The sequence below is a fragment of the Oncorhynchus mykiss genome, chromosome 10 (assembly GCF_013265735.2).
Source record: "Oncorhynchus mykiss isolate Arlee chromosome 10, USDA_OmykA_1.1, whole genome shotgun sequence".
Classification (NCBI taxonomy): domain Eukaryota; kingdom Metazoa; phylum Chordata; class Actinopteri; order Salmoniformes; family Salmonidae; genus Oncorhynchus; species Oncorhynchus mykiss.
Genome location: NC_048574.1, coordinates 44,218,997 through 44,241,383, shown reverse-complemented (window position 1 = coordinate 44,241,383; position 22,387 = coordinate 44,218,997). Strand labels below are relative to the sequence as shown.

Sequence of the window (22,387 nt, the reverse complement as noted above, 5' to 3'; positions counted from 1 at the left end):
TCAACTTATGATGACTTCTTCCTAAATATTTACTGAAATGATTACATTTTGTGTTTCCTAGAAACGAGGTTGGCTCAACTTACCCATTTGCCTCAACTTACTCACTCTCCTCTACTGCTCTGTGGTATGTTTGTCTGTCTGAATGTGTTTGCGCATATTCAAGACAAACGTCCTACGCTGTACATTCATAAGACCTGTTATTTAGGGAGAATAATCTTAAAAACATGTAAGGTGGCGATCCATTAGCCCCATGCCATGTCAACCATTGTTCCCGAGATAAACTCTCAGCATCAGTGGGGAAGACTATCGCTTTGCCTTAAAAGGGAAAACATAACATTAGCTTACAAACCTCAGTACTAGATTTTTCTGGTTCCAATTTCAAAGGCATGTTTCAACTGCTGTCCTAACAAGAGGCTGTTTAAATAAGGGGACAAGTTTCGCCACATAAGCCTACAAACATAATCAAAATGATTTGACATTCCACTGTTCTATGTATGCAGTGACAGCTGGAGTAGATCAGCGTTGTAGGGAACACATTTGGCTTAAAATCCGCTCCTTACAAAGATAGTATTTTGAGACATATAATTAACAGATTTAATTACATTTCCATCATTCAATGTCTGTATGTGTGTGTGACAGAGTGCAGGAGAATGGCATGCAATACATTCAAAATTATGTATTTCAAAGAATTTGAACTAACCCTAACTCAAGCATGTTTGGCTTTTGCTCAGAGTTTTTGTTAACCAAGGTGAAAAAAAGTAGGTGAGCAGTGTTTGAATTCAAATAAGCGTGCTTGGGTACTTTGCAAACCTTCACATATCATTTAAATTATTAATTATTAGGGAAACTTGTATTATTTAGCATAACAAGAACAGGCTCATTGTGTTTGTCACTGTTGATACAGTCTGCTGTTTCATACTGGCCAGATTTAAAACATGAAGACCACCTGCCAAAGTTGTTCATATGAAATTATAATACACCATTTATTAGACGCTTTTATCCAAAGTGACCCAGGGTCATGCGTGCATACATTTTACGTGAGTTTCTCAGAGGGAATCAAACCCATGACCTTTGGCATTGTAAGCACCATGTTCTACCAACTGAGTCACACAGCCAAAACACGACAATTAAATTGAACAGAGATAGAAAATATGAAAAAGGCAGTGTTTGAGAGTGTGCCTGACAACAAGGGTGACTGAGTCAGACACGGGCAACAGGGTCAGTGACACCCATTTTTAATTGCTTTATTGTTTTGTTTTTCCCAAGATAGAGGTTTACTGTGAGGCAAAGTCTACAGAGATATCAGAGGAGAGGGACTGCTAAGCATGATAGGGGTCAGAAATAAAATAAAGAAATGAGTAACAATCTTTCATCGGGGATAAATTATCAGTATACCAAACACTAGATACATTTTATGGTGAAATAGTATGAGAAAAAGGGAACATAGTTGAGAAGGCAGACACCCATTATGGTCAGCTTGTGTTCACAATCCACAATCCACCCTTATATTGAGAGCCACCATAAAAACCCTGTTATCTAGACAGAATGGCCAAAGGGCCAAGGTCTATTAGAGCATTGTGTGCTATGATGGCGTGTATAGCCAGCCGGTCATAAAGATGGGGGGGTTAAAGTCAGTTGCTATCGAAGGCTCCTCACATGTAACTTAACCCCACCATTCCCTGTCATTTACCTTACATGTACTTCTGTTTCAGGTGTTTCCAAGTGAGACATCATACACAAACCAGAAACAATGGAAGGTGTGTCCTCAATCTATGAGCCTAGCTACATCAGCTTTGTAGCAATGAAGTATTATCTCTATCCTGTAGGAGGCAGTGTGCTACGGACAGCTTGTGGACAAAACTGGTGCTTGCTGGCTGTAACAGCAACTCCATGTGGAAGTTGCCTGGGTTCCAGTGGAGATGCTGTTACCTGCAGAGAGTTACCCCCATCCAGCTCTGACATAAAAATCAATGTGAAGAATATCCCTGTCCTTGTTAATGGCCATTTCATTCCCGTTATGATGTTTCTCCCCTTTTGGTTGAACTCACTTACATTTGCTCTACCCACATTGTGACGCGTTTTGTAATGAGATTCATTGTTAAGAACAGTCTCTTGATCATCCGACAGATATCAGCTCCTTGTTCTCTATAACAACATCAGGTGAAGGTATTTATGCACTCCAAACGTTGGTTAGAATGCAGAGTCAGGCTAAAAGAAGAATGGGACGCATGGTGATGACCTATGAATTGACAGCCAGTGTTTGCAACACGACTGCCTGTCAGTTATGTAGGCCACTGCCGTGTCTGTCCTACTGAGCACACACAGGTTAAGATAGAGAAAATTAGCTCATTGATATGTTTGATAAATTATCAGGAAACTAGTATGTATTTATGAGACCACTGATAATATCCTGTATAGTATACATTTGTAAGTTATTTGAAGCCAATACGTTTTTGTTTGTTGCAAATCTTGGAAATAAATATTGAAAACATCACTCTCTAATTATTGAAATAATATCATACCTGTTATAAGTGCGTGACTGTTAGTGGGGAAAAATCAACTATAAATTCAATAATTTTACACAGGGTGTCTAGTCTGGTAGAAGCTTAGTATTTATTGAGTGCTACCACAGGGTGGAGGTGTTTCAACATATCTGCCAGGGAGGGGCTGTTAAAAGGTTAATGCAAAAAGAGTCCCAGATTTACATTCATTACTCTCCCCCTCACACACCCCTTTACCCACTCTCATCCAATGTCTTAGTTCCACAAATGTTCCTATGGTTTATAAGAAATTCCCGGTGTACCAGGAAAACACCCAAGAACTCAATGAACTTACTTTCATTTTCACAATCCAGTCCCGAGATGAGTCCCCTTCATGAATCAGTCCCCTTCATGAATCAGCCCCCTCCTTTTCATTGCAGGAAAATCAGTGATATTACCAGTCAGATGTGTACTTGATAAACATATATTTTCATATCAGCTGTCAGATGTTCCACCTCAAATAGTAATTATTAATAGTTTATCACTGTCTGCTAGTGTGTGTGTGTGTGTGTGTGTGTGTGTGTGTGTGTGTGTGTGTGTGTGTGAGAGAGAGAGAGAGGGAACAATGTCAATATTTTGACCTCAACAGTAAACTCCATGAAGAAAGATGACTGACTGAGAATGCAGACACACAAGAACATAAGTGGGTAATGCAAAACAAAAAAAAAAAAACACTTTCTCCTTGGGAAAATTAAACAAAAAAAATACCCTAAATAATTCCATAGCTGTTTTTCCCAGGAGGAAAAAAACATTTAGGGAATTATTAGGCTACATTGCTTCAATGTAATTTGCTCAAATCAAGGTTGTAATAAATGTGAACGATAACAGTTTATTAACTGTCACTAACAGGTCAGACCAGAATGGTTGGGGTTTCCCTTTCGAATTCATTAAGCATGTGCTCATCAGACTTGTAGAGAGGGGGCTTTTAATTTGAAACCAACCCCTCTTGCATTTCCCCCATAAATTGACTAGCCTTCTGACGTTCCACTAGGAAAGCTCGACACCGGATTTGTGATTGTAGAAGCACAGAGGAGAGGGTGGCTTCAGGGGAGTTTCTTGGTCTGCTGTTAGCGAGCCTTGTAGTGTCAGTTAGCTAAACAAGGGTAGAAGGCTAACAAATTTACTCATTCAAACGTATTACCGCGTCCGGGACAGCCACAGAGTCGTTAGCCAGCGATATCATCAACTTTACTACATTGAACAACTAGATTGAGACGACAAGTAAATCTACAATACTTCTGAATTCGGGCACCATGTTCAAAAGGAATGGCAAGAAGGACCCAGAACTAATCCAAAATGTGTCGGAGGGGCTGAAAAAACTGTACAAGACCAAACTCTTTCCCTTGGAAGACACCTACCACTTCCACGATTTCCATTCACCGGCTTTGGAAGATGCCGACTTTGACAACAAGCCTATGGTGCTCTTGGTTGGCCAATACTCCACGGGTAAAACCACATTTATCCGGCATCTTATGGAGCAAGATTTTCCCGGGATGCGGATAGGGCCCGAACCGACCACCGACTCCTTCATAGCGGTCATGCATGGAGAGCAGGACGGGCTGATCCCAGGCAACGCTCTAGTAGTTGACCCCAAAAAACCCTTCAGAAAACTCAACGCTTTTGGCAACGCCTTTCTTAACAGGTGAGTCCCAGTCCCGTGTAACCAGCTAGATGGCAAGCTATCTAACTAGGATAACTGGGAATGTTTTTAATGAATCCCCCAGGGAATTAAAAGGATTGGCTGAGTTAGCCCATTCATTGTCGCTAACTACGTTTAGCGCCTATTTAGGATCGTATCTTCTGGCCTGGCATGTTTTGTTAACCCCGGCGCTCGCTCTAAAAGTTACAACGCATCGCTTTCGGTAGTGTTTTGGAAACATAAGGAACGTATCTTTCATATCAGCAAAAAAATACAAATAATAAAAACATTTCGTTTAGGATTCCCAGGCGGCCTTATAGACAGTCGACTACCTGTGATAATTAGCTGTAACACCTGTGTAAACCGAAGACAGAAGCCACATGTGTTCACTGAAAAATACTGTTGACTGCAACTGTTAACTTGACCATTTACAGTAAGTGTTTTTATTTTGCATTTGTGATATGAAGTAGAGCGCTTTATGTTTCTAGAACATACTGCAATTGAGAATTGATTCACGTTTTAGGTGGTGTAGTTGGTTGTTTTGGCTGCCAGAGCAAGTTCGCCTCTGAACAGAATGTGTACGTTTCTTGGACTGTAACATGCTAACCACACCGTAGCGTGCATGAGCGTTGCCAAATAAATGTACACATGCATGTTATTCAATCATTGCACCCACACTGCTGGTGCGTGTCTACGTAGCCAGGTATTAATATAGTTCTTGGTTCTATTTGTGACGCTTGATGCAATCCAAGTCCCGCTTCTCCCATCTCATTGGTTTTTAGAAGCATATACCCACGGTGGGTGATTGAGAGATGAACTGAGGACCACACAACAGTTCAGTTGGTGGTAATGCACCTTAAAGTTGTTTACCAACTGCCCTATAAAGTCAGAAGCCTGATGGAGGAGAGATTGCTAGAAATGAGTTTACCCTTTTTATCTGTGGATTAATTGTTAGAGTAGAGGACCTTGTGTAGTTCAGATAAAATAACAGCCTGATGTTTATCTCAGGACAAATTAGCTAGCAATAGCAAGTTAACTTGCTAATTTGCCATGTATTTTTAATGCTTTTCAACTTGTCCTCAAATTAATATAGTTGGTTCAGTGTTCGTTTTGATATTTCAACCTGTGTGTCCTGATCGTGTCTGGTGTGGGTGGTCAGCATGTAAGGAGTAACGTTAGGTTAATTTGGTCCATTACTGAGCTAGCACTGTTAGAGGATAGCTAGCTATCTTAGTTAGCAAGCTCCTCTGTAATAAAGGTCAAGTATAGGTGTGAAAAACATTGGAATCATTAACTCTATGTAAAAAAATATGTATATTTAATTAATAATATTTTAACAAAATTAAAATGACAGTGCACTTATCACAACTACCACTAACTGGCCATCATAAAAGGAAACATTTAAATTAAACAAGTACCTACTGCAACAATGTTTTAATGTTTGTATGAGGAGATATGCTTCTTTCAAATGATTTTCCACGGATATAAAGCGCTCCGCACATCATCCTTAACAGTTGGAAAAATTGTAGTGCGGGTGGAGCGTCCATGCAGAAATCAATGGGATGCTCAAGGAGGTTTGTTCATGCAGATGCAGGAATACCCACATGCAGGAACGCCCTGAATTGCGAGCCGCAATCACACATTATTGCGATCATTAGGGGGGTGTTCATAATTTCATTCTATCTATTCTGATTTCCAGAGCGCACTCGTCTGTGTGCCAGAGTGCTGAATAACTGATGAATTTACGAATGTGCAACACCCATTGAATATGACCGTTGTCAGTAAACATCTGCAAAAAAAATAAAAATAAATTGGTGCCATCAGCACAGTTAGTCAGCAACGCTTTAGATAACAGCCTAACCAGCTCTGCTAGGTCAAGTTAAACAGTCAGTGAGGTAATCTCTCATTTATGTCTGGAAGTAGCCAGCAAGTTAGCCAACTTTAGCCAGTTAGCTTGGGTGCTTGACTGCTGTTGAGGTCAGAACACTTGGATCAACGCTACACCTGGCCAGAGCATCCAGTGTGCTCTCTGAATGCTCCAAGAGTGAAACGCTCTGTCTCTTCATAAATTCAATCTGACAACGTTCCGAATTTACAAACGCCCAGAGCCCTCACACTGAGTGCACTGTGGCACTCCACAGTGAATCAACACACTCTAGGAGAGTCACACATTTTCAGCTGGCCCTTTAAAGGATGGGCTGTTACCGGGGTAACTGGGCACTCCCTTTTCTGTGATGAAAAAAATCTCTGATTGTGGATGTCTTCCTAGCAGCAGATGGTTGCAGAAAACACAACTTAGCATGTAAACAAAACGATGTAACTGACCAAGAAATATGAGGACAGTCACACTATTAGCCTTTCTTGTCAATTTGACCAACTTCTACATGTGGACTTTGGATGAACATTTTTAAAACAGTATATACATTCTGACCCGCCAATGACAATTTTGCCGGCGTTAATTTCCAACCCTGATGTTGTCTTCACTGCCCTGATGTCATATCTAGAACCAGACTACAAGATGCCATTTGAAAAAAAATTAAACGTGATGCCTGGATGGAGAAATTGTACAATGATTGTTTTGCGAGTACAACGCGTGAGCCCTGAAACACCATACGTGGCGATAACAGATTGTTGGATGTATCAACACGCATCACTGCAGTAAGCCATCACATTGATGAGAGGTGGGACATGATGTCCCATGTACTGAGAACATGGAGAGGGACACTGCAGAGAACCTAAAACGGCATTAACTACCATTGTTGCTGAGTGGGTGGAGGACAGCAGTAAGGTGAGCACTGACTGATAAGTAGCCAGGACTTTGAACTGCACTGCCCCCTAGCGGTTATACACTGGAACATATCTGAATTGTGAATTCATGTCATTTTATTTTTATCGTTAAAAGATAACAAATGGCAGTTTAAACGTTAAGAGCAATTGTGCACATCTCTAGTCCAAGGATAATCCTATCTTATTTGTCAGAGGATCATCAGTGATCCATGAGATTTTTTTTTTATTCTTTTTTTTTCTCTCTGTATTCATGTATTTTTAAAATTAATTGTTTGTCTTCGGATCAGATGTTCAGTGTGACAGTATGGGAGGGGAGTGGCTGTCAGTTTGTGTTGAACTTTGAAAAGCCCCCTCTGGTCTGCCCATGTCCTTTGACTGAGGCTGTTCATGCAGTAAACTTGTTAGTTTGACCAAACACACTTTTCTATCACCTCTGCTTTTATAATGCTCCCATACAGACCTATGTATGAAAGAACAGTCTAGCCTGAACCTTGCACTGACCCTCAGAGAATATGTAATCTATTCATTACACTGTATGTAAGTAGGTAACTTTTATTGTAGAATGTCACCTCTCCTCAGAGGTCCCATAGAAACCAAGGAGCAGTGCATCCTCTCTCCTGGTACAAACTGCCGTAGTGGCTGTCTGGTTCAATCAATTATTAACTGACATTGCTCTCATAGCTACATTGATTCCCACATTAATGGAGAATACCTGGACAGAGATTCTACAGTGTTTCCTGACCAACTATTGGGGTTTATATCATGTTTAACTGATGCCAGAAACATACTCAAGTCTGTAGTGGTTGTCTGTGGTATGAACCTTTGCTTCACCAAAACTATGTTTGCTCATAACCATTGCTCTGCTGAATCATTTTACTTGCAGCAGTCTACAGTTTGACAGTGCAATGTTCTCCATCTTTCAGTATTAAATTCCAGCCTTCTCCCCTGCTCTGACAAACACCACACCAAGCTGTTTTATAGTAACCGTTCAGGATTTATTTCCTACACTTTGAACAAGTAAAACTAGTTCCACATTGAGCTGTGCTACTGTAGCTACATTTTGTGACTACCCAGACTGTGTGCATGTGTGCAATCACTTTATCCTGCGTTCCAGTAGTGCATATGGAAAATAAAGTGTTTTGGTGTCGGATGAAAAGCGGATGCTGTATTTGTTATAATGCTGATCTTGTGTGAAATAGTATGACTTTTCTACTCAAAATTGTGGGTGTCACGCCTGCATTTGTAGCACTGTTCTGCACACCTATTTTCAATCAATTGTGCGTTTCCTTTTGGTGGGAACTAAGCTGACATTAGCCTGCCTTTTTGAAGGGGTCAATTTGACAGCCACTCCAGGAATGGGATCCTCTGTATTGAAAGTCATCCATCATGACTGACTTAGTGTGGAGGGAGTGGTAATGCTCTCCTGTGGAAGCAATGATGAAATGATACAATAGTTCTGACCAGCTGTGTTTATACTTGGCTGTGTGAGGCAGCCTGCCTGAAACATTTCACCCGGTTAATTCACAATTTCAGTGTATAGGCTAACTCACTGCTTTTGGGCTGTTCAGATTTTGTTTTCTAAATGATGAAAATTAAAAGTTAGGACAATACCCAGTAAATATTGTCTTGCCAATACACTGTAAGTTGTAATGTATAAATGTGTGTTTGTGGTAGATTGTACAGAGCTGACTGGTTAACCAATAGTGTTTCAGGGTTTTTTCCTGGATCAAAGGGGGGTGTAGGTGGTGGGTGCGGTAGGGGGCATTGCAGAGGTCGTGGCAAGTTGGCGCCTGAGTTGCGCAGCGGTCTAAGGCACTGCCTTAGGGCTAGAGGCGTCACTACAGCCCTTGGTTAATTTCCAGGCTGTATCACAACTGGCCGTGATCTGGAGTCCTATTGGGCAGCATACAATTGGCCCAGCGTCGTCTGGGTTAGGGTTTGGCTGGGATAGGTCGTCATTGTAAATTTACTTTTTTCTTAACTGACTTGCCTAGTTAAATAAAAAAATTGACACGGTCAGCCTGTTGGCACGGCTACATTTTAGATAATTTGAGTCCCCCATCTTGGCAGTGTAGAGTTTGTATTTTAAACATTTTTCTTTTTAAATAACATTTCCTGATTCTACAAATTTCTCCATTGAGCTGAGACATTTTTGCAGTTTTTAAAGCAAATGTCTTGTAATTCTACAGATTGGCATGCAGCTGAGAGAAAATGTTGCAATTTTAAAGCTAATTTCCTGCAATTATATGCCTTTTGCCATGGCTAATGATCTTTTGCTCAAACATGAAGTCAATAATGCTAAAATCATGTTTTTTGGAATTTGAAATTTTCCTGAATGTCTAGCTGATGTTTAATTCTCAAAGACTATATTTAAAAATTAAGGTCCATTATCTTTTCAATATACTTTATATCAGGTTTCAGCTGTTTTAAATTTACACCTAAAGCATATTTCCATCATTACCAAAGATTACAAAGGCATAAAAATCCCTGCCATTTTTGTCTAAGGTGGGTCGACTGGTCAGGCTTTCAGAGCGGAAAGACCTGAGTCAGTTCTGTACTCCAGCTCTGCCTTGGCAGAAATAACTCATACTGACTCAGCTGTTTCTCTTTCCTTCAAACAGCTGCCTGCTCATTGTGACCATAATGTGTTTCCTTTCACTCTTGGCAATCATGCACTGTCATCCATAACCTTCCATTTTATCCAGCCCCACTCTGCATCTCTAACCTTTAACCTCCTAACCTTACTCCAGATGCATGATGAACCTTTCAGAGTGGTGTATGCTACTGTATGTCTGTGCCTACCCCGAGTCCATTTCTCGGTTTTGAGTTTGCAGCTCACACGAACAGAACGCGCTGGCAACCGGACCAAGGGAATGCCAGGAATTCTGGATGAGTGTAAATGTGGTAAAAAGAGGAGGGAGTGGAGACTCAGATGGGGCTGGGGAGAATCGGAGGGAAACATCCAAGAAGGGTGTGCGGCGTTAAATTGCGGCGTTAATGTGTTTTTTGTATGACTACAACTGGCAAGTATGTTTCAGGATTGGGGAATGATAGCTGTGTGTGACACGGAGTGGTTTAGTCATGAGTTATGTACATGCATCCAGATACGATGAGGGAATCAGATCATGGGAAAGGTGAGTTAAGGAGTTAGAAAGATAAGAGCTCTGCCAAAAAATAAGGACATTCCTGCTCCTCAGTCACATTGCGTGAGGGGAGAGGGAAGGAAAAACAAATTGAACAAAGGGGGGGAAAAAATATTCCCATGCGTGGTGAGGTAATGTACAGTTGTATTATATCACTCCACTGAAGGCCCTTCACACAAGACTGCTACGTTTTCATTGCCTGACAGCAGATCTGTAAGTCGGTCTCAATGAATGTCTCTACCAAGTGTACTGAGGGTGAAGGGGAAAATGAAAGCTACTTCAAGTGCATGCTGGTGTTCATAGAGGAATCATGTGTTCAGCGTCTGTTAAGCACTTGTTAATTGCCCAACATTTCTACATGTGATTTGGAGCTCTCTTTAAATAGTTTTCTAGCATACAGAGTGGACAGAAATGATTTGGGTATGCTCGTTGTCTTGAGTGTAGCATATGGTTTTGTGCCTCGATTGGAGGGTCTCCAAAAACAGTCTTTCTACAGGAGCTGGAAAGATCAGATACAGGCTTACTACTTATTCTTACAAGATGTAAGGTGTTGGAGAATGTAAGTTTGCGTCAAAGCTTCCAGTAATTACTTGTCTTCCATACACCTGGTCCGCGTTTGTGAGGCAGGTTGGACATACTTCCAAATTAACATTCAATTCTCTGGCAACAGCTCTAGTGGACATTCCTGTGGTCAGCATGCCAATTGCATGCTCCCTCAACTTGAGACATCTGTGGCATTGTGTTGTGACAACTGCACATTTTATAATGGCCTTTTTATTGTCCCCAACACAAGGTGAACCTGTGTTAATGATCATGCTGTTTAATGAGCTTCTTGATATGCCCCACCAGTCAGGTGGAAGGAAATGTCAAATGCTCACTAACAGGGATGTAAACAAAATTGTGTATTTGAGATGGGTTAACAAAGTAGACATTGAATATCCGTTTGAGCATGGTGAAGTTATTAATTATGCTTTGGATGGTGTGTCAATATACCCAGTCAATACAAAGATACAAGCGTCCTTCCTGACTCGGTTGCCGGAGAGGAAGGAAACCGCTCAGGGATACACCTTGAGGCCAATGGTGACTTTTAAAAACAGCTAGTTTAATGGCTGTGATAGGAGTACACTGAGGATGGATCAACATTTTAGTTACTCCAGAATACAAACCTAAATGAAAAGTAGTGAGCCTGTACAGAATAACAAATATTCCAAAACATGCATCCTGTTTGCAATAAAGCACTAAAGTAAAACTGCAAAAAATGTGTCCTGTAATACAAAGCGTTATGTTTGAGGCAAATCCAACACCACTGAGTACCACGCTTCATATTTTCAAGCATGTTGGTGGCTGCATCATGTTGTGGGTATGCTTGTCATCGGCAAGGACTAGTTTATTTTTATTAAAACAAAAAAAACTCCCTAAGCTAAGCACATGCAAAATCCTTTAGCCAGGTTTTCCTCGGTCTGCTTTCCAACACACTGGCAGACAACATAACGCTTTGACATTTTTAGTCTGTAATCGAACCCACAAATGCTGACGCTCCAGATACTCAACTAGTCTAAAGAAGGCCAGCTTTATTGCTTCTTTAAATCAGCACAACAGTTTTCAGCTATGCTAACATAATTGCAAAACGATTCTCTAATGATCAATTAGCCTTTTAAAATGATAAACTTGGATTAGCTAACACAACTGGAATTAGCTAACACAATTGGAACACAGGAGTGATTGCTGATAACGGGCCTATATAGATATTCCATTAATAATTATCCGACTCCAGCTACGATAGTCCTTTACAACATTAACGTCTACGCTCTTACTGAGCAATTTTATGTTATTTTAAATGGACAAATGTGCTTTTCTTTCAAAAACAACGGAATTTCTAAGTAACCCCTAACTTTTGAACGGTAGTGTATATTGACTCGGGTGTGACTACTTATGTAAATTTGATATTCCTGTATTTCATTTTCAATAAATTAGCAAAAATATCTGAACAGGTTTTTACTTTGTCATTTTGGGGGATTGTGTGTAGATGGGTAAGGGGAAAAATCTTGGAATAATGTTACCTGTTATAAGTGCATGACTGTTGGTGAGGAAAAATCAACTAAATTCAAGAATTTTACATAGGTTGTCTAGTCTGGTAGAAGCTTAGTATTTATTGAGTGCTACCACAGGGTGGAGGTGTTTCAACATATCTGCCAGGGAGGGGCTGTTAAAAGGTTGATGCAAAAAGAGTCCCAGATTTACATTCATTACTCTCCCCCTCACACACCTCTTTACCCACTCTTATCCAATGTCTTAGTTCCACAAATGTTCCTACGGTTTATAAGAAATTCCCGGTGTACCAGGAAAACATCCAAGAACTCAATTAACTTACTTTCATTTTCACAATCCAGTCCCAAGATGAGTCACCTTCATGAATCAGCACCCTCCTTTTCATTGCAGGAATATCAGTGATATTACCAGTCAGGAGTTTCACAGTGTACTTGATAAGAAACATATAATTTCATATCAGCTGTCAGGTAGAGAGTGGGGGCGGGGCATTCATGCAGATGCAGGAATGCCTCGATTTGCGGGCCGCAGTCACACATTGCAGTCATTAGGGGTGCGTTCATAAATTCACTCTGGCTATCAATTCCAATTTAACAGCACTCAGCTGTGTGCCAGAGTGCAGAATAACTGAGTGAAAAGGAAGCTTGTACAGAATAAAAATATTCCAAAACATGCATCCTGTTTGCAATAAGGCACTAAAGTAAAACTGCAGAAAATGTGGCAAAGAAATTAACTTTAGCTCTGAATACAAAGTGTTATGTTGGGGGCAAATCCATGACATCACGGAGTACCACTACATATTTTCTAGCATGGTGGTGGCTGCATCATGTTATGGGTATGCTTATCATCGGCAAGGACTAGGGAGTTTTTTTAGGATACAAACTAAGCTAAGCACCGGCAAAATCCTAGAGGAAAACCTGGCAGTCTGCTTTCCAACAGATCTGGGAGACATTCACCTTTCAGCAGGACAATAACTGAAAATACAAGGCCAAATATACACGAGTAGCTTACCAAGACGACATTAAATGTTCCTGAGTGGCCTAGTTAGTTTTGACTTAAATCGACTTTAAAATCTATGGCAGGACTTGAAAATGGCTGTCTAGCAATGATCAACAACCAACTTAATAACGCTTGAAGAATTTGAATAAGAATTATGTGCAAATATTGTACAATCCAGGTGTTTAAAGCTCTTCGAGACCTACCAAGAAAGACTCACAGCTGTATTCGCTGCCAATTGTGATTCTAACGTGTTGACTCAGAGGTGTGAATACATATGTGCATTTTGATATTTTTGTATTTCATTTTCAATACATTTGCATGGAATTTTATTTTTTTTTTTTTTTTTTTGAATTCGGGTTGTAACAATGTGGAATAAGTCGTGGGGTATGAATACTTTCTGAAGGCACTTTTGTGGTTAAATACTGCAGTTATTGTGTAGTTAGGCATCATCATCAATGTATCTTTCTCCCAGGTTTGTGTGTGCTCAGATGCCCAACGCTGTATTGGAGAGCATCAGTATCATTGACACCCCAGGAATCCTGTCTGGAGAAAAGCAGAGGATCAGCAGAGGTTGGTAGTTAACAGCCTATATTCATTGTACCATTAAGGTTCTTTTGATTTCCCCATCTTTTCTTTCTGCATCCTTCTTCCCCCTCTCAATGACTCTCCTTTTGCCCTCTTCCTCCATCTTGATCCTTGATTCTGTCTCATGATTGATTTATTTTTTACTGAAAAAGGACCACAGTTCTACTTTAAGGTTGGCCGGTCTAATGATCATGTAATGTGGTCAATTTCATTTAGCATGTTTTTGTGTCCCTGAGAATGCAGATAAATGCTGTAGACATTTGGTACATCTTAGTGAAGCAGTGAATGATCTGCATTACAAGGCCTGTGTTTATAGCCGTCTTATTTCATATTACTGCTGAACAGCCTCTGACATTCTGAATTCATGCGTGATCTGCGTCAGACCACTGCCTCATGCATGGTTCTAGAGCAAGTGTATTGGCGAGTACTGTGAAGAGAATGTCAGAACCTCCCCCTGCCGTACACCATGACGACAGAATGGGTGTGAGTGCCGTCCCACTGTGAGAAATGACCTGACAGAGGGAGGCTGCCAGGAAACGGTGGTGGCCTCTGAGGGACAGAGGTGGAAGATGGAGGGTAAGAAGAGAAAAAAAGCTGACTCCTGGGCAGCAGTGTGGCACAGCCATTAGGGAAGGTTTACCAGTTCAACTCAATGTTGAGCCTGGAACCTTTTTGAATTCATCCAAAGCATAAATTGATCTCTAGGGCAAGTTTTGAAAAACTTTTTTGAAGTCAGCGAGTCTTACTCTTTGCCCTCTACCCTTCACCCCAGTGTGGTTGCGAATGAGGGAGAGAGAGCGAGTGACGGGATGTGTGTGTGCCTCAGACCATCAGCTGCGCAATGTCTATAAAGATGAGCCACAGCAAGCCAGACAATGGAGTTAGCTGAAGAACAAAACAGAGGTTGTTATTTACACTAATCATAGGTGTTTACGCTTCATTTGTTTCACCCTGGTGCGAGCATCCTGGGTGAATAGTTGGGCTCGCCCAACCGCCACTGGGTCACCTCGGGGTGAAAAAACACTTCCTGGGGATATAAGAGATGTGATGGTAGGGAGAAAGTGAGAACTTAGTGGGGCTGTCTTTTTATTTTTACTACAACCATGGCGAAATAAAAGTAGACTTGGCATGTGTAGAAGTCTTTGATGTTTGAGTGCTGAAGGCAGGAGATCAAATGAGTGTTTTGAAGTCCAGGGGAATTAAAGAGAATCGAAAGATGGTGTGCTGTACCGTACTTACAAAGCACTTAACTGTAGATGGGAGTCAGGGACTGGGATGTTACGCTGGGCTTTCATACATTTCCTGGAGAGGATTGAACACTTCTCATAACCCACTGTGGGCTATAGTAAATCACATGCATGCTCACATGACCACAGAACTGAAATGGGGAAGATTTGAATTGACATTCCTACACAGTATATTGAACCATGATGCAGTACTGAGGTTACAACATTTTGTGAAGTACTTATTGTGGTCAATTCAGTGCATTTTATTACAAAGGGGAAGCCTTGCTACAGTCATTACTCAATGATGGAAAATTAGGTGGTTGGTCGTAGTTAACTCCGTTTGAGTTCTCTCTAGAACACACATGCTACCACTACTACACACAGACACGTGCTCGCACACTCACACACAGGAAACCCACACCAGAGTCAATGTAGGGTCACTGTAATATACTTCCCCATTGTCCCTGTGACTGGATCACAAATTCTCTCATCCCACTCAACTACTTTCCCCTTAATTTCCCACCATTTTTTTTCCATTTATGAATTCATCTATAGGGTCTGTCAACAGAATGTCTGTTGGCCATCGTAGTGTTTTATCAGCCTCAAGTGATACTTGTCTCCATTTTCCCTGGCTCAGACCTTGCAAGGGCAAGTTAATAATCTCCTCAAGTCTTCTGACTCGATCTGTCTGCTCCACGGCTGCTTTACATTTCTGTTAATCGTAATACTGTGGCCTGCTTGACAATATGGAAGAAGAAAAAAAGCGTACGCTATTTAGCTGCCTTACTGTTGGGGTGTTTGTTGGACTTTTCCTTATAAGGACTTTCCCCCGGGAGGGTTCCAGCAGTGAATCTAGGCTACTACTTCATCTGTGAAGGGAAGGCAGGTGAATGAGGCGATGTCCTTGTCACTCTAGCGTATCTTGCAAGGTTCAGTTAGACAGACCGTTCATTATTTACTGTATACATGGTGAATGTCCTCGGTGACTCCAAGCTTTCTCCCGGGTGTCGGGTGTCAATAGCATTCCCTCACACTCAGACAATTCTTGGCAAATGTAAGGCTGGTAATTAAAGGGGTTGCTGTGTCTGCTGTCAGCAAGTGAGCTGGAAGAGATTTGAACCCATGTGGTTAACCGGTGACAAAAGACAACTTATGCAACGTGGCTGGTTCCTTAACCTTAAAGGAGGAGTGGTCATGTCATTGGCACTTTATGCCTGTTTTTATTTCAGAAACGTATAAAGTTTAGTTTTCACATGCGTACATACACACAATGAACCGTTTAACCGGAGGCCATACAGGATTCCAAAATGTTGCAAAAGCAGGCCCTTTGCAAACAAATAGGTCATTAGCCATTGAATTGTGGAATTCAAATGCCCATTCTGTGAACATATTCCTAGATCCTTCCTCTGTTCTAAGCCTTTCTGTTAACTGGAGAGGGGATGCTGTGTGACTGGGCCGTTGGTGTGGAGAGCTGACTATTTCCCAAAGTGATACAGAGGAGATAGTTATGAGACGTGTGTCGTACTGCCCAGGCTCCAGTTCGATCAACCAGGACATTACTAATGTTTCTCCCTGGTGGCAGGGGGGAAAGAGTTGAGTTTGTGGCACTACCATGTACCAAAGAACCAGTAATGTAACTCATGAAACAAGGCCAGGCAGTGGGGTTCATGACCTCTGACCAAGTATAAATCAGGAAGAGGACCACATTGTAGGAAGTGATGACAGTGAACCAACCACTGTCAGTCTTTGAAAACAGTGCGTGATGTCTTACCGTGTACGTGGCCAGATGCAAACAAACAAGCCTGTTGCTATTGGACAGGCAGCTAAGCATGTCTTATTTCTGAGCCCTGCAAGGATGGTCTCAAATTCCTATTCTGCTGTATGCTTCATAGGCGCCCGAGTATGACACTGACTTTCTCTGCCAGATCAGCATGCAGTGTTCATTGTCACCCTAGGTACTTCCCCATTTCTTTCTATCATTACATTGAAATTAGAAATTCTTTGTAGGTTTGGTGTCCATTGTCAATTCCATGCGTGTGTTCATCGCGGATATTTCCTTTTTGGAAAAGTGAAGGAAGAAGGTATGCTGTGCCGAGAAAGCAAAACTGAAAAAAACCTTCCGTTTAGATGCACTTTCACCTCAACCAATTAGCTTCCATCAGGGTTGGGGGCAATTCCACTCTTTAGTTCATGGAAGCTGAGAGAGAAGTGGAGTAGAAGAACACACTTTATGAATCCCTTGACTTGACACAGTGTTGACCCTTGACCTTGTCTGTATCAGGTGGATCACTGACTAAGATGATAGATAATGCCTTTGTTTTGGGTAGGCCTGACAAGTCTGACATACAGTTGATTGGGTGGTATGTCCCTTCATCCCCCTTGTGATTGCACTCACCTTTTTAAGTCAAGTTGGCCTTGATTTCTCCAGAGATTGGTCACTAGGTTAAAATATGGTGTGGTAACAATTAACCTTCAGATGAAATGATAGGAATTGTGACAGGCAGTGGTGTTTTCTTCTATCGCCTCCATGTAGATTTGATATCCCGGTCTTTTATTACCTCTTTATTACCAGCATATACCTCTTTTAAAGTGAGTAGAGATAATGAGGAGCTGTTCTCGTGGACTCTTGACTTTGCCAGGTCACGCCCTCATTGGATCGGTGCAGAGATCACACATCCTGCCAACATCGACACACAAACCAGACTGATGGAAGAATACCTTTTCAGTCTTTCACTGGGATTAGATTCACTACTAGTTCTTGTCTATAACTGTTCTGTGCTTTGTCACGTATTTGTACATTTTATGTGGACCCCAGGAAGAGCAGCTGCTGCATTTGCAGTAGGGATGGGGATCCTAATAAACTAAACTACAGCCAACATATTAGGACACTGCTTATTATCCTAGTGAATAACATGATTCTAACCAACTACTGTACTGTTTTAATTGACACTCATTGTTGAATCTAGTCTCTGGACATTCCCCAGTTGCTAATGATTAGTTGAGCCCTGATCTTGGGACAGACAGAAAAAAGGAGGAAGGTCAGGTTTTACACACACACACACACACACACACACACACAGGTGGCTTTATAGGGCTTCTCTTCTGGTTTAATCAGCAGAAGTTAGATCATAAATCAATGAGTAGGTACACCTTACTTAGGTATTTCATATAAAGGAATAGCTCTGCAACATTCCCAATGGAGCTCTAATGTATGTGTGAGGGGAAGAGCCGGTGAGATGTACATTTTGTTTCTTGCTGTTTAAATAGAATGCTGAGTCAGACTGTTCTCTGCCTTGTACATCCCAAACCCGATTTTAAAAACTATAATAAAAATAAAATGTATACATATTTTTTTTAACCTGGCCGTTGTGGCCAATCCCTTTATTAGAAACTACAACTACTTTCAGTATGACTAGTATCAGTGTTTTGTCTCCACCTCCAGCACAACGTGCCAAGGCAGAGTGGTGCCCTGCTGCCCTCTAGTACAATTCAGAATGAACAAATAACTGTTCTAAGGTGAGGAAGAGGTCTCTTTGTGAGCCCAGTGTCTCCACTGCACAATTTATGCTCCAAAGGCTCTTTCCTGTTTGTCATTCAGGGGGGATATGTCCACGTGTGGTGGGTAGAAGACATCCCCTGGAAATAGAATGGACCCAGCCTAATACATTTAAAACATTACTGAATGTCTTGTTTGATGGGACAAATGTCATGCATAAAGCATTTGATCGCATTCAGTCTTGATTTTCTTTTGCATGCTTGAAAACATGAATCGTGTACTATTCTGAACTGAAATATAAGCTAGGCTTAGTGTTCAGCAAATTGTGCTCTAGAAAACAACCATGAATATGTCCCGACGCTTATCTTTTTAGAACATGATGAAATTTGAGGCCTAAACTTGCTTGCATCACATCTATTTCATAAGGCTTTACTAGGTGTGTCAGGTGACATGAAATGGATTCCTCTTTATCCATTTCTATGCTCTGCCGGTCATGGGTAAAGAGCACAGCTCTGCTCTTGGCAGTGTTGGTGTCACAGTGTGAGGGGAAGGAAGATGGAGGGTATTTAGTCAAGGTTTTCCTGGCAGAGGAAAAACACATTTTGTCTCATTGTGAAATATACCTGTTTTGGTTTCTAGCTGGGTCTGTCTGTTGCCGTGTGGAGCGGGACCATAGAGACCGGATAAGCTGGAGTGGCACTGGAATCTGAGCTGATTGATATGCATAGAGAAACAAACACACACTTACTAGGAGCGGCTCACACATTCTAAATCAAGTTGGTGTGGATTTATCTGCATGTTTTCACTCCTTACATAATCACAGATCCAATAAACTTGTTGGACTGTAATTTGTTGACCACATCTCGTACCATTTTCATTTGATTTAAATGTTAAACTTCTGATAAAAGGGTGTAATTCCTATGGATGTTGACGATTTCATACCCATTATGACAAAACAAACACCATTTTCCTCTTTCCTCTCGTCAGGCTATGACTTTGCTGCAGTGCTGGAGTGGTTTGCAGAGCGTGTTGACCGCATCATTCTGCTTTTCGACGCCCACAAGCTAGACATCTCGGATGAGTTCTCTGAGGTGATCCGCTCCCTGAAGAACCATGAGGACAAGATGCGGGTGGTTCTGAACAAGGCTGATCAGATTGGCACACAGCAGCTGATGAGGGTCTATGGCGCCCTCATGTGGTCTCTTGGTAAAATTGTCGGTACGCCAGAGGTGATCCGGGTGTACATTGGTTCTTTTTGGGCTCAGCCGCTCCTGGTCGCAGACAACCGGAAGCTTTTTGAGGCAGAGGAACAGGACCTTTTCAAGGACATCCAGGGGCTACCTCGGAATGCTGCTCTGAGGAAGCTCAATGACCTCATCAAGCGGGCTCGCCTCGCCAAGGTGAGACCTAGGTCTTAAATGTTGGGTTTATTAATATTTATCTCTGGAAACAATTACTCTACTGTATTGTATAACCCTCAGTGCCAAAAATCTATCCGTGTTTAGGTCCAGATATGATTAATTTAGTCTTCCTCCCTCCAGGTCCACGCCTACATCATCAGCTCTCTAAAGAAGGAGATGCCCAATATGTTTGGGAAGGAGAATAAGAAGAAGGAGCTGATTGCTAACCTGGGGGAGATCTACACGAGGATTGAGAAAGAGCACCAGATCTCACCGGGAGACTTCCCCAAACTAGCCAAGATGCAGGTACACAAATATACATTTTTTCATTGGGGGTAGTAATTATGTTAAAGGAGAACTTCAGCGTTAGCTGAACTCGTGAATACCTTTTTTTTTATGTCTCTGCGTGCAGTTTGAAAGAAGTTTATAACTAGTGTTAGTGCAATGACTGGAAGTCGATGGCAACTGCTAGCATGCTAGTCTATACCGTAGACTTAGTCATTGCACCAATGCTAGTTAGCTTTGGCTTGCAAAACTACCTCTAACTTCCTTCATACTGGATGCAGACATAAAAATGGTGTCCATGATTTCAATCCCGAAGTATCCCTTTAACCGAAGTAGCCATCGAAGTAGTGATATCAGTAGTTGTGATGAGCGTTGCAGATACCTTTCCTTGACTAGAACTCCCCTGACCTCATTTCACCTTTTATAAACACACAGGAGATCTTGGCTAACCAGGACTTCAGTAAGTTCCAGGCAGTGAAGCCCAAGCTGCTGGAGGCTGTTGAGGACATGCTAGCCAATGACATCGCCAAACTCATGACCCTCGTCCGCCAGGAGGAGGCAGCCATGCCCAGCCAGTCAGTCCAGGGTGGCGCCTTTGAGGGCACCATGAACGGGCCTTTTGGCCATGGCTACGGCGAGGGTGCAGGCGAGGGTATTGATGAGCTGGAGTGGGTGGTGGCACGAGACAAACCCACCTACGACGAGATCTTCTACACCCTGTCTCCTGTCAACGGCAAAGTGTCAGGTGCCTTGGCTAAGAAGGAAATGGTGAAGTCCAAGCTGCCCAACACAGTGCTGGGAAAGATCTGGAAGCTGGCCGATGTAGACAAGGATGGATACCTGGACGATGACGAGTTTGCCCTTGCCAATCACTTGATCAAGGTGAAGCTTGAGGGGCACGAGCTTCCCACTGATCTGCCAGAACATCTTATCCCTCCCTCCAAAAGGGGACTGTAGAATTGGAACTCTTTCATATATGGGCAGGCCTGAATAAATAGATGGTGGCTCAGAGGTTTTTCGGAGTGAGTGGGATGAGTTAAAAGGGAAAGGTGCATTTTTGGCCAATGTGAGTGTTGAGGAGAATCATTCTGGTTAGGGTGTTGGCTGTTGCGCCATTTGACATAAGACTTCTGCATAACTGCATGTTGTGTTAGAATGATTCCATCTGATGTGAGACAATGGAGGGGGTGGCGGTCTGGGTAGGGCTATGATAATGGTGTTGGGGTGAAATTAATGTTAGACTGACTATGATAATTAACATAGTCCATTCAAAAATAAATGTTAATATCTCTAACTTCACCTGAATCCCTTATCTTCCTTAGTACTTATTTGTCTTACCATTATCTTTATCAAAAGGCATTTGTTGTAGTTATCATGTATCAAGTTCAATCTCCACTTTGGGACCTGCTGAATTTGTGCTTCAATTTATTGTATGGCCATTCCTTTTAATTTTTTTCTCACGTCACAGGTCACTCAACAAATCAAACGATTACAAAGAAATAAGGGTAACTCAAACATTCTATTTAAACCTAGTCTTCCATTAAGTTTGATTTGTGTCAGTGTAGTCAATTGTTTATTCTACTTACAAATGGTTTTGATTATAAATTATTATAAATCTGTATATTTAGCTTTTCCTAATGCCATTGTAAAGCAAAGTATTCTTAGCCTGAGGGAATATAGATACATTCGTATTGTCACGGATTTAACACTGACAAACTAGTGTCTTGGACGACCTTAACTACCTGCTCTCTTTTTGAACATCTGTCTGAAAACGCTCCAGTAAACCATATATTATGTAAAGAAAAATGACATGTGATCTAGTGTATGCTAAACTTTGTGCAGTTATCTTTTATCTCAGATACCCAGCCCATACTCCGAGGCTTTCCAGTATAGTGCTTTCGATTGCAACAACAAAATATTGACTTCACACTCACTGGTTCCAGGAAATGGGGTGGGTTGGGCATACAGTATGCATTGGCAAGATATCTGATCAAATGTATTTATGGAAAAGCAATTAACGATTTGGGGCGCAGTACCTGTTTAAAAATCCCAGTTTGATCCCTGGCAGTCACATCTAGCCTTCAATGCCAAAGTCGCTCAAGTGTTGTATGTAGAAGTGGCTCTAGCCCTCAAATGTTAATATGTACATTGTTTTTTTTGTCTCTTCTGAAATAAAATGTCTATTCAAATACATTTGTCTGCTCTGTTAATGGATCAAACATTGCCCAGTAAAAGCCCAAA

General features: G+C 41.6%; 1 protein-coding gene across 1 annotated transcript; it reads left to right on the top strand.

Moving 5' to 3' along the window:
- The first annotated feature begins 3,505 nt into the window (after nt 1-3,505).
- On the top strand, nt 3,506-22,337 carry LOC110533990 (EH domain-containing protein 1). The gene is made up of 5 exons (XM_021618609.2): nt 3,506-4,182; nt 13,627-13,724; nt 19,449-19,861; nt 20,003-20,167; nt 20,582-22,337. Exons 1-5 carry the CDS (start codon nt 3,794-3,796, stop codon nt 21,101-21,103), a joined length of 1,587 nt encoding a protein of 528 aa, XP_021474284.1. The 5' UTR covers nt 3,506-3,793; the 3' UTR covers nt 21,104-22,337.
- The last annotated feature ends 50 nt before the right edge of the window (nt 22,338-22,387 follow it).